This window comes from Polistes canadensis, unplaced genomic scaffold (assembly GCF_001313835.1).
Source record: "Polistes canadensis isolate GaletaPanama2010 unplaced genomic scaffold, ASM131383v1 scaffold_51, whole genome shotgun sequence".
Taxonomy (NCBI): domain Eukaryota; kingdom Metazoa; phylum Arthropoda; class Insecta; order Hymenoptera; family Vespidae; genus Polistes; species Polistes canadensis.
In genome coordinates, this window is record NW_014569598.1 from 187285 (window position 1) to 200721 (window position 13437).

At 37.3% G+C, this 13437-nt stretch overlaps 1 protein-coding gene across 13 annotated transcripts in view; it reads right to left on the reverse strand.

The window, feature by feature from the left end:
* Window positions 1-479: 479 nt before the first annotated feature.
* LOC106785468 (CUGBP Elav-like family member 4) overlaps window positions 480-13437 on the reverse strand; it is a 490380-nt gene continuing 477422 nt past the window's right edge. For 12 of the 13 annotated variants that reach the window (XM_014745976.1, XM_014745975.1, XM_014745979.1 and 9 more), the window contains 4 exons: window positions 10292-10372; window positions 5423-5581; window positions 3951-4135; window positions 480-3345 (listed from right to left, as the gene is read on the reverse strand). In XM_014745976.1, coding sequence (XP_014601462.1) covers window positions 4008-4135; window positions 5423-5581; window positions 10292-10372 — 368 coding nt within the window. In that variant the 3' untranslated portion in view covers window positions 480-3345; window positions 3951-4007. The remainder of the gene's footprint in view (window positions 3346-3950; window positions 4136-5422; window positions 5582-10291; window positions 10373-13437) is intronic. The other variant, XM_014745970.1, reaches the window with a different exon arrangement.

Below are 13437 nucleotides of genomic sequence, written 5' to 3' on the forward strand. Positions count from 1 at the left end.
TTTTTTCTTCGTTGTAATAAATATTTATATTATTTATAATTATATATTTATATATATACTTCCTCTCATCTCAGATAATTATTCTATACATAGGTATATATCTATATATATGTATAGGTATGTGTGTATGTATATATATGTATATATAGATATATAGATACGTAATAGTTGTTGGTACCTTTTGTGATTATTTCCGCTAAGATCAAAGTTCTCCTCTCCATTCCATCGCTCGCTCCATTTTGTTTAATCATCGTAATCGTAACGCCATGTCCTATCGTCTAAAAAAATTATCCTAAGTTTTATTTTTCGATTTAAATCTCCACTTTTCACAAACCTTTTCCTACATTTCTTTCCCCTCCTCAAAATATCTCACGTTCGATCAATTAATAATCTATAATCGAATTGTCGCATGATTCGACCGGGCATCGCTCGCAAAATGTCCTAATATCTTTCTTCCTTTCTTTTCCTTTTTTTTTAATTTTTATTTTTTTTTTTAAATATTCAATCGTTCTTCTCCCTCCTCCCTATTCGTTATTCTTCCTTTCTCTAATCGTTTGGTCTATTTTTCCCCTCATTTTTTTATAACGACAATAGAAGAAAAAAATCGGCTAGCCTTAGCTTCCCTATATATGTATGTGTTTTTTTTTCCTTTTTTCTTTTACATAAGTATGTACGTAAGTATATGAAGCGTTAATAATTCTTTTTATTATTTTTTATTCTTTTACTTTTTCTTCATCATCATTTTCTTCTTCTTATTCTTTCTCCTCAATAGGAGAACACAATTCTATAGATTCCGCAACAAACAATATAAACGAGCTACGAATTAGATATACAATTTTTTTTGTTTTTTATTTTTGTTTGTTAAATTCTCGTGTTCCCAGCGCGTGAATTGACGTATCTTTCGAAGGACCGAGGAGTAGCTCGGATTCTGGCAGGATAAAGGTTTTCCGCACGCTAAGCCATTTTCTGGTCTTGTTACTTCTCTTTTATCATCTTTTTTTTTCTTTTTTTATTTCTTTTTTTTTTGTGATTGTACTATGTGTCTCATCATCGTCATTATCATCATCATTATAATCATCATCATTAAATCGATATAATATAACGACGAAGAATAATGGCAAAGCGTGCTGGTAAATCCACGATACTTGAAAATCTCAACCCGTGATTCGTTTCTCCACTCGTAGATGTGAGCGACTAGAAGTGTTGACTAGCATAGTAGTAGTAGTAGTAGTAGTAGTAGTAATAATAGTAATAGTAGTACTAGCAATAGTAGCAGTAGTTAGTATTAGTCATAGTAGTAGTAGTTGTCGTAGTAGTAGTAGTAGTTGTTGTAATAATAGTAGTAGCGTGAGTCAGGAATATCGAATTAAAAAAAAAATATTAAAAAAAGACTATTGGATTCATTTTGTTGTTGTTTTTGTATTTTGTTGTTCTTGTTGTGGAATAATCTATGTGTTCCCTTCTCTCGAATACGATGCAATTCTTGTTTGACAAAATTTTTTCTCCCCCAACCGTAACTACGAAAAAAATAACAAAATGCTGATTCCGTTGCTCTTTGGTTTCTTATTATCACTTTTTTTTCTTCCCTACCACCCCCTTCTTCTTACTTTATCTTTGGTTTTTTTCCTTCCTTCCTCGCTCTCCCGTTCTTCTTCGCTTTTTTTTTTTCATTTTATTTATTTTTTAAATTCTTTTTCGTTTTTTTGTATGTTCGGTATAATCACAGCCTAGTTGACATTTCTCGGGCGATGCAGTGTGCGGTCGGTCGAACAAAAAAAAATGATTTTACATATTCGTTTTGTTTGTTTTTTTCCTTATCTCGACGCTGGAAAAGTAACCCTTGAAATATATACGCCTGTGTGAAAATTCTGTAGAAACTTTTCCCTGTGTGATGCGTGTATGTATGTGTGTGTTTCTGTATGTTACGTATATGTGTATATAAATGTAATAATAATAATAATAATACTTATCAAACTAAAAATAATAATAATAATAATTATAATAATGATAATAATATGCATATGTAAATACTTTCAGCCGGAAAATTGCTCGCGACTTCATAAGAATATAATAAGAATAATGATAATAAGTTAATAAGAATATAATCGTAATCAATTATATATGTGCTATATAGGGAGAACGAGAGAAGCGTCATGAGTTTTTGGATAACATAGAAAATGTTTTTCATTTCTTTCTTTTGGAAACTCACAGCGCTTAAATTCGTTCTCTCTCTTTTTCTAATTTGCCAGAGTGTATATAAAACCTACGGCGCGCGACGATGCGCGTTAAAATTCTTATATATATATATATATTTTTTTATATATATAAATATGTGTGTGTGTGTGTGTATGTGTGTATGTATATATACATATATAGGAGAGAGACACTTGGATGAACTCGCAGGATCTTCGAATCTTGACGCTGAGCCCAAGTTCGTCGAGCTTCATTGGTTTTTTCTTGTTTTCTTTTTTTTCTTCTTCCTTCCTCTTCGTCTTTCTTCTCCTCCTCCTCCTCCTCCATCACTTTCTCCTCATCCTCTTCCTTCTCTCTTCCGTTTTGTTTTTATTTAAAATGTTTTTCAAATTCTCTTTTAGCGGATCCAACAATCTCTTGAAAAATTAGACAATAAGTTGTAGGAGGGTGGAGAGAGAGATGGGATTTTTAAAGTTAAGGGATGAGGATAACGAAGAGATTTGAAAGTAAAAATTATAATAATAAAAATCAATTCTTATGGACAGAGTTACGAGGAAGAAAAGTAAAAAGGAATTTTGAATATAAATGATTAAATGTAGTAGATAAAATTTGGATCTTGTTGTTTTGAAAACGTCAATTTTAAAACTTCAACGAAGAGAGAGAGAATTTGATGATTTTCCCGACTTTCTTGAAATATATATATATATATATATATATATATATATATTTTTATTTTTTTTTTTTTGGTTCCTTTTGGTCTCTTCGAATTTGGGTTTAGCGCGCATAAAAATGAAGAGTAACGATCTCGATAATCTCCTCCATTTGGTATTTTTTTTTCTTTTTTTTTTCTTTTTCTTTTTACTTTTGAATCTTTTCGTTTATCATCATCATCATCATCATCATCATCATTATCGTCGGTCGCTGTATAGGTAGAAACGTTAAACATTTTAATTTTCTACCATGACGTATCGACGAAGATCTTTGAGATTTATCTTGTCTCTCTATCTCGTTCTCTCTAGATACTATTCTCTATGTGAAATTAACTAGCTAGTATACTAGGTTATTACGATGGAGAGGAGCGTTGTAGCGGTGATTTAAACTCGTCACTCCTGATCGTCGAGCTTCCAAATGGCTTGCATTCTCGTACGACATCTGCAAACGAACGGAGGATATCTGTCTTTCTTTCTCTCTCTCTCTCTCTCTCTCCTATATTTTTTTACAAACACTCGACTATGTCTATCTTTTTTTGTTTTAATCGAAAGACAATAGAAAAACAAAAAAAATATATATTAATTGGATAACTATTACCACCACAAATATCGTTACGGTTTGTTTCTTTTTATTCGAACAAATTGTTCGTGAACTGATCGACACTTTTTTGAATTATGGAACGCTATATTTTACGAGATTTCAGGGTTTTTCGATATTCCATTTTTTCAAATGTCATTCTGAATAAAAAAAAATAATAGAAATATTTTACGGTACAAAATGCCAAGAGATTAATGTTAAATTTTATTTGATTGAAGTTACCAAAAAAAATGTCGGAGATAACGAATGAATAATTCAATATTCAACTAAATATTAACGATTATTATTTTCATTTCAATTGAAATAATGGATCGCGAGAAATATTGCTTAGAGAAGTTACGTTTAAAATAATTATTGATAATTTTGAAACTTCGAAAAATATAGCGGAATTATTTGTGAGGGTAATAGTTAATTTGATCGAGGGGATTTTTAAATTTGACGATGCTTACTCTGTAAGTTATGACGTAGGGCGCAATCCGTCCAGTTTTTCTACGCTAGGACGTGGGTTAGTATGGCTTGCTAGAATCCTTGGGCCTCTTCAGTTGGACCTTTAACCGTTTCATTCCTATTTGGAAGCCGTTCATCGCGTGGATCGCTGCTTGCGCGCTCGCTTGATTGTCAAACGACACGAAACCTGAAAAGATTCGATCGATTAATAATAGACGATACGACGATTAATAGATTTCGTTAACGAATTTCCTCCACGAAATTCATTTCAATCGCTTCCTTTTATATCCCGATTCATTTACTTTTTGTTATCAAATGGACACGCCAAATTGTAAATTGTTATTTAATCAGGACGACAATTAATATTGATTTCGTTTGATTTAAATACGCGTTTGAATTCGTACAATGAACCCAACTAAATTACTCTTGCGCGAGGAATATATTTAAAATTGAAAAGTATTTTGGTCCCAATGGTTTGTGTGAGTTCTCGAGTAAGGTAGTTCCCGTTCTTTAAAAAGACTTAAAACGTTTGTTTGGTGTCTAACGATCGACTTTTGGGTTTTTTCGAGAAAGCCAATTTTTTCTACGAGTCCTGGGACTGAAATGGTTAAAACAAAATTTCTAAACGAAACTGCAACGCAGGAGTAGAATCTTTTATCCGTCTATCATGAAATTCATTCATGTATCTTTTTAACGAGCGTCTTTGTAATTTTGGAATTTGTATAAAAACGTTGCAACTAACTAACACACACACACGCAAGCACGCGTACAAAGGAATACAGAAGTCTGCTGAATCGCTATTTTCTATCTTTTTCTCTGGGTTCGCGTGGCTGAATGGACCGAAGATGATACGATCTCGTTCGATCGTCCAATTATCCGCGTCTATGTACACCTGCGAATCCGTATCGGATACGATTCATCAAAGGAACGGTACCGGTGGCTTTTTCAGTCTCTTTTTCAGTTCCCTTTTTTGTTTCGATCTTCTCTGGTGTCGCGCAAAAGGCTTCGAGAACGATTTTATTGAGCCGAACGGCCATTGATGCTGGCTGCTTTCATAATTGTCGCGTGGTGTATGCGCGTGGGTATATACCAAATGTGTGTGTGTGTGTGAACGTTCGGAAGGGTTTGTTCACGCGTGCATAACGCCAGTCCTATTTTATTTTTATTTCAACCTTGCGAAATGAATAAAATTTGACGTACGCGTATATTCGAAAGCAACACGAGAAACACACGGTATATTTTTTTCTTGTTTTTTTTTTTTTGTTTACAAACGTCCAATCCGAATTCTCCGTCAAGCACAGACAAATGTTATACCTCTCGTTTAAGTCCTACCTTGGACGAAGTAGAACACCATGTTACTTACGGTCATCTTCCTGTTTTTTTTCTCCCTCACCCTCCCTCTCGCCCTTTCTGTTAGTTCCACAGAGCCAAGGCCACGCTCTTTCAGTGTCTTTCGTGGAAATGACGCACTTACCGAAGCATTTGCTCTGGTTAGTGGCCCGGTCGATGAAGACCTTCGAGGAGATGACGTTGCCGAAGGGCATGAACATCTGCATGAGCTCGGGGTCACCAAACTCCTGTGGCAGGTGGTAGATGAAGAGGTTGCAGCCCTCGGGTCCTGAGATAGAGCATCCTACCATATAAATCAGAGCACATCTAAACATCTAAACTTGAAGTATAATACTCAAGTTAGAATGTTAGTCTTTGGATGAGTTTCCTTCTTCGGTAGATAAGTTGTTATGATTCGGCGATAGTGAAAAGCGATATAACTTGCTAGTGCGAGTTTCGAATGAATATGAAGATGAAGTATTTCGTGATAATTATTGGAATTTAAACCTTAATGTCTCTCACATCGTTCAATTTATTTAATCAATTCATTTACAACGTACATCAGTTGTCGTACGGAATGGAATTCGAGCGGTGAGAGACGTCAAAAAAGATTTTGAAATGATTCTTATGGTTTTTCTTGTTCTTTTTGTTTGGTTTTTTTTTTTAATGAGAGAGATGTCGAACAAAGTAATACGAATATGCGTATATACTAATGAAAATGAAAAAAGAAAGAGACGCGAGAGGTTTTCTCGCAAGTGCCGTGGTTTTTTAACGACCCGTCGTGATTTATTTTATTTTATTACTCTCTCTCTTTCTCTTTCTCTCGCGCGCACTTTCAAAGTAACGTTGAGTATTTATACTTTCAATTATACAAACACACAACACAGGGAATTCACACAATACAATGACAGACGATGAAGGGATAAACTGGACATTGGTGAAGAATGCGGGAGGTGAGATACGATCTATGAACGTGAAATGTTACGATGAAGGAGTATGCTTGTATATGACACGGTGGTGACCATGACAGTGATTACTCGCGATTTTCTTCTACACAGATATTTTCTATGTTAATTGTTCTTGGCCAGACACGACGGATGGTCTCTATCGTCGTCATTTTTTAAAAACGTGATTGCGAAAACGTTGCATGGAGAGATCAATGTAAAACTTTTGTTCATCTTTGATTTCCTTAATAGTTGACCCAACAAAATTCCTAGGATCGTCTCTGTTTTAATAATAATTATTCAAACATTTACAAATTCAAGAGAGATTATGTTGGGTGTTCAGGAAAGTAAGACACATTCGTTTGAATTAAAATTAAGTCGAAAAGTGACAATGAAGACATCGACAGGGATTATTGTAATTACGAGCGCATGCTCAACCAAGAAAGCTTTCCTTCTTCTCCTACGTAGTGCCAAAAGTGGGCAGGAGAGATGGAAAGCGAAAGAAGAGGGACGGGAGGAAGTCCAAATAAGGATTTAGCTAATTTCACTGAACTTTATAACTCCAACGTCAATTAGCGGCGATTATGACCGTGGAAACTTCTGCTCTCTTGCCCAGAAAGCTACCCAACTAACGGACGCATTTAAGTAATGAGATGGCTGCCACTCAACTTTTAGGGCGCTACTCATCGCGAGTCGCTTGTTACTTTAGCAAGATCCGCCATCACCACCACCACCACCATCTTTGAGATCTTCTTCTTCTTCTTCTTCCCTCATTTTACTTTTGAGACTTTGGGAATAACCGAAACGTGCTATCTCCAGTAACTCTAGCAAATATAATTGTCCTATTGGCAGCAGTTCCAACAAATAATCTCAGAGATCTCTATGTTTTTGATGATAATAATTTGAGCCCACTTTGAATCCGGATGTTACTCTTCAATTTTCAGATAAATTTTTAAGGATTTCTTCATACAATTTTGTAATTTCAGCGGATTTGAAGAATTTTCTTTTGGATTCTCTCTCTTTTCATTTCCTTTGTTAATTCCTTCGCTAAAATAGCCTCCTCTCATTAAATTCCGTCTAATGAAATGGATTAGCCTATGTTAAAGTGCCGACATTTCCCAGGTGTTGCTCTGATATAATTGCGCGTACTTTCTAATCAAATATAATTGCACGAGTTTTTTAATTTCTTCTTTTGCTATGTTTTCATTGTTTATTTCAGAGAGAGAGAGAGAGAGAGGAGAAGACAAAGGAATTCAAAAGTCGACGATTCGCAAAAGGAATTACGAAATATCCGCAGGCGATGTTTTCTCCTTTGACTGTGTCCTGGCCTCATTTGAAATATAAAATAATAAGTTTGGAGGAAGCGAGAGAGAAAACGAGAAGGGACAATGATCGAGGTGGCGCTAAAGGCTTCGAAATTAATTTCGCGTCAAAAAGGAAAGTTTGCGTTATCCGAGGAGTAACCTTAACGCGTTTCGCGGTTTACATAAAGAGTGACAAATGTTTCCCCTTTGCGTCGTAGCTTTGTCCCGGCAATAACTCGATCGAAGTTGTCACGCGAAACCCAAATTAGCGTGGGTGTCGACAGGTTTCCAGTTGCTACCGACGAAGGAAGAGAGAGAGAGAGAGAGAGAGAGGAAAATGGAATCACGAAGAACGAGTAATAAATTCAGTTCTGTCGTCGCGTGGTGCCTGATCGGTGATCCTGAAATTGCTTCTCGACTCGCTAATTGGCCTTAGCGTGGAATGTGTCCACAAATTTAATGAGAATGGCCCAACAACTTCTCTTCTATTTCCTCCTGTACCGTTGTCCTTGACGAACCAATAGAAGAGTCCAAAGTTGTAAAGTTATTATACTTTGATACGACTTTGATCGTTTTCAAACTTTTTCTTTTTTTTTTAAATGATCTTGATTTAAATTGAAGAATTTACGTTGACGTTTAACACGAAAACATGAGATACAGAAGCGAGCAGTCAGGTCTGTTTCGTAGAACAACACAGGAAACAACCATTGACATTTGTCCAATGCAATGAGGAGTATAACTAAATTTTTGAACAGGGATAGAACGAGTGTACAGAGAAAGTTACGCGATGCAACGTTTAGAGAAATATTCTTTGTAATATATCCGTGTGACAGGGAACGGAAAGAAAGAAAAAAATAGAGAGACATTGAATACTGATAGTGATAATGACAATAAAGAGGAAAACGATTACCAAGTGAATTGATGACTTAGTGTCGTGCAAGGAAAAAAAGAAACGAACAGAATGAAACCGATGCAGGCTGCAATATTCCTGAAAGATTCGAAACACATTCCTGACACGCACATAGAATATGTATTTTTCCAAGGACATATGAAATTTTCATCGGCAATTCAGAGAACCTGCCGAAATGGGAAATCCTCCTTCTATTTCGAAAAAGGGAGAGATACTGAGAATTTGATGATCGAACCCGTCATAATCCACACGTCAAAGTGCATTAACGTTATGTGGAACGATGATCTCGTGAGCGTAAAAAAGATGGATGGAAGCCGAGAAAAAAAATAGAAAAACAGGAAGAAAAATATATAGAGGAAGGGAAGAAAAGAGAAGCCGAGGAGGATAATCTAGGGAGTGGGTGAGCCTAGGGGAGGTAGTGGGATGGGGTGGTAGGGGGCGAAAGTCGTGGGTGGCTGTCGCAGTAAACTTTCCATTATCCTACGATGTAACAACGGATCGCCTACGGGGCGTAGCGGCAAAGTAATTAAAACTTTCGTTTTATTTGCATTATCTCATTGTAAGGCATCGTATATTCTAATAATGGCGAGTTGTTAATTGCAATTAGGCGTGGGGCTTCTCTCTCTCTCTTTCTCTCTTCATCCACCTACTACCACCACCCTATTTTTAACCTCCTTCTTCTGATTCTCTTTATTTCCTTCCTTCCTTTCTTCTTTCTTTCTTCCCTACTCCTGTTTCAACATCACTTCTCAACTTCCTTTCGGCCACGTTCCTACTCGTTTTTCCACAAAGAACAAGGACCGTCTTTTTCAGGACGTTTCGTTCGACTGACGGCTCGTTAAGCACCACCTCGATCGATTCCGTTGTACTTTTAATTGGAAAACCAGTCTTCGGTTGTAGTCAACGATTTCAACGAACATTTCTGCTCGTTACACGAAAGGAAAGTAAAAGAAAGAGAGGTTGAGGTTGAGGGTGAGGTTGAGGCTGAGATTGAAGGTGAGGGTTAGAACGAGGGTGTACGTTTTGTAGAAGGACAGAACACTTTGGATTTGTTCTTCTTCTTAAAAATTCGTCGAATTCAATTTGATAGATTCGGTGGTTTCACCTTTTCACCTCAAACCCTTGAACGATCTTACTTTAACTCACTTTGTTCCAGTTCGAGACAATTAATATATGAAAGAAAGAGAGAGAGAGAGAGAGAGAGAGAGAGAGAGAGAGAGAGAGAGAGAGAGAGGAAGATGGTGGTATATTTCGTGAAAGTTTTCGGAAGCAAGGATAAGAGATATAGTTTTACTTTGGGCACCCGCTTGATGAGAAAGAAACCCGCCGTTAAACGTACGTGCCGATGAAAACCCTGTTGGAAAGAATTCTTCCGCGAAAAATTTCATCAAAGGTTTCGCCTCTACGCCTTGAGCCCTGGACGAAGGAGAAGAAGAAGAAGAAGAAGAGAGGAGTACCGAGAGCGTCGAATTAAAAGAGAACGAAAACTTTTGAAAGACGAAGAAAAAGCAGGGAAAAAAAGGCAACGCTTTTTAATCGACCTTTTTCCTCCCCTCTCTCCACACAGCGCAAAAGAATATAATTTTTCTCTACTTTTCCACCTCTTCGCTGTTCAACCTACTACTATTTTTGTTCTCATTTCTTTTCTTCTTATTTTTTGTTCGTATTATACTTTTCGACTTTAGACGATCGACTAAATGGAATCCTTCGTGTCTGGACGCATGTGTGCGTGTATAAAGTTTGTGCGAATGTGTGAGTGTGAGTGTTCAAGGAAATGGTATCAACTACGAATTGGATAAACTACTATTATTTCGTATTACAATCAACAATGAATACGTTAACGTGTTTGTACTTACCTTCCCTTTGCGTAGGTGCCACAGCGGCGGTCATCGGCTGAGGAATAGCTTGAGGAAACTGGCCGTAGACGGTGGAATAAGCTGCGACAGTAACAAATAACGGATAACGAACAAAATACATCGTATTTGTCGACATAGAGAGACGGAAAATGTGCATGCTCGTTTATGATGCTATTCGGTGTTTCATCTTATATTTATAGACACGGATGGATTTTCACTCTGGACAAAAATTAGTACATTTCTATTTGCTCCGAAGGGTGGGCGGGGGCTTTGGGGCAAAAGAAAATGGATATTTTTGTAAAAGAAAAACAATTGTCTACTTTGTCGAAGAGAATGAGGGAGAAAAAAAGCATAAAAAAAAGAATAAAAGGGTAGGAAGGAAGAAAAGAAGGCGATATCGTTCGTATCGCGTTCTACGGCGCGGTCCATTTACCTTGTCAACTTAAAAGCAAACGAATGGTGGCGAATCTCCGCTATAGGGAGTCTCACGAACGTTCCTCCTGCGCCATTTATCATGCCGCTTCCACGGACAAGGATATTCGTCTCTCAACGATATCGCCATTTCCTAACTTTAAATACCATACATTCGGTGCTTTGTACCTGCCTTCTACTACATACTCTGTGCTACATGTATCTATATACGTATAGTTATGTACCTCTTTCTATATATATATTTCCTTTTTCTATTTGTTTTTCCTTCTTGTATTTTTTGTATTCTTCTAATTGTCGATGAAGAAACGGAGTGAAATATTGTGCCGGTTCGTGTACTCTCGAAAACGACATTCGATACGGCTTCAAAGTCACACGCTGAGAGAAGGATCGGACTACCCTGATGAAATCACGCGTGGGAGATCACGTTTCACGTTCACGATGGCGCATGACTTTTCACTCGGTCTCTCGTCGTTATATCGATCGATGGATAGAGCCAGTCCATCGGTGGTATTCAAACTCGCTTAAGAATGATAACTTTTTACATTTACTAGAATATTTTGAAAAGGATGATCGGACACATCGTCGGACATCGTTCCCTCCACACATATTTCCCTCCTACCTATAATCGCGTACTCGTAGTAATCATAACGTTATTAATCACATACTTGAGTAAACATTTAAAACGATACGTGATTGATATCTGTTTGCGACGGGGGCATAGGGTACATAGAATAGGATAGAGACGGAACGCGGCATTGCATTGCATTGCGCGAATTTCAGTTGCTTGCCGCCACCGCCACCGCCGCCGACTCTCAAATCCGCAACGTTGAAATTTCGCTTCGGAATTAATTATTCCCGTGCAAATATCACTTTAATATATTCCGATTGACGTTACCGGAGGCTTCACGGAGCGCGATGGGTCAACATTTGGCGTATGAAATAAATGTGCGATCATACGTCGGTTATCTCGTCCTGTTTAACAGAAAAGGAGAAAAATGGAAAGAGACAGCAGAAGAGAGAGAAAATGAACGAACGGACGAACGAACGAACGGACGAACGAACGAACGAACGGACATACGGACGAACGAACGAACGAGCAAGTAGCGAATATATACGGGATTGCTTTTTTCGATCCGTTGATCTCGACGAGAGTTTGTGTGTACGCTGGAAACAAATATAGGAGAAAAAACAGACCGTTTTAGAGACACCTGTAAACGTAAAAAAAAAATAGAAAAGGGAGTAGCAAAAAAAAAGGTTGGACGGTTCGCACTGGTGCTGTGACGATGAGAAGGAGGAAGAGGAGGAGAGAGGACGTTGGAACGTACGGTACTGCAGGCTGTATCATGTATGCTGGACAAATTCACGAAACCACCGATAATTCTTTGAACCCACGTACCTACGCAAACAGTATAGTTTTACTTTTATTTTCTTTCTCTATTGATCCGAAAACTATGATGTCGACGCGTTGTTGTTTGTTTTTCCTGGCTACACACAGAATCAACCATATTTCTTTCCCCTTTCTTTTTATTTATTTTTTCTTTTTTATCCTTTTTATCTGGCGTCTAGTTTACCGAGCAGAAAATTTCATTAAATTCGTTGTGTCGATCTAACTAACCTAATTAACCAATTGAGTAAACCGTTTTATGTCAAGTACGTTTTATTGATTCTTCTTATCGAGAAGCAGCAGCACTCTTGTCATGCGTGCGTGCGTACGTGCGACTACTACTACAGGAAAACAAAACAAGATAATACCGCGCTTATGCAAGCAACGTCCTGATGGCGAATCTACATGCGTACAGGTAAAAGTCCATGTATTTTTTATCATCGGAAACGCAATAGAAAAGTGCAAGTTACCGCGAAACTGTCATTTCCCCTGTTTCTATACCGTTTCGTTTTTACCGACCATTAGCGAGAATTACCGTGGAAATTGCTAAAATCACAACATTCGAACGTTGTTCGTAATTTATTGCCCTTAACGAAGCGTGCTCTCCCGAATCTGCATATCAACCTAACGGCATCTAATATATTTTACAGTGATACGCAATTCAATCGAACGAATGATGTTTTTTTTATATTTAAACTTCTCTCTCTCTCTCTCTTTCATCTATTTATTATATTTTTTAATTTTTATATTTCACTTTTTTCTCGCCTATCTCGAACATTCAAAATAATATCTACGACCCTATAGCATCAGCATCACACGTACGAACTGCACATACGTTACGACTTATTCGCGGGTTATATATATGTGTTTGTGTGTGGGTGTGTGTGAGTGTATGTATATGTACATACACATATAAAAAATTTTTACATTTACGAAATATATGTATATATACATGTATATACATGCTGACACAGTCGCACTGCACATGTAACACAACCAGCAACGACGCGAAAAGCGAAATTGAGTTTTTCCTAGATAAATGTCCGAGTGCTTCCGGTTAAAAACGTGTTGTGCTTGAGTTTTTCCTCTGACCTCTTTTCCTCTCCGCCTTTCCCTCCTCCCCCCTGCCGATTATTCCCTTTCGGCATTGCTCTTTCTCTTTCCCTTTCTCGTTCGCTTTCTCGTTCCCTTTCTCGTTCCCCGACATCCAACGATATTTATTTTACGTCGACTTTGGTCAAAAAATGAAAGGAAGGAAAGTGAACCCGAAGGGAACGGTGGACTTTCCGAAAAACTACATGTGATTTGTTTTTTTTCAATGCCGCTGCAT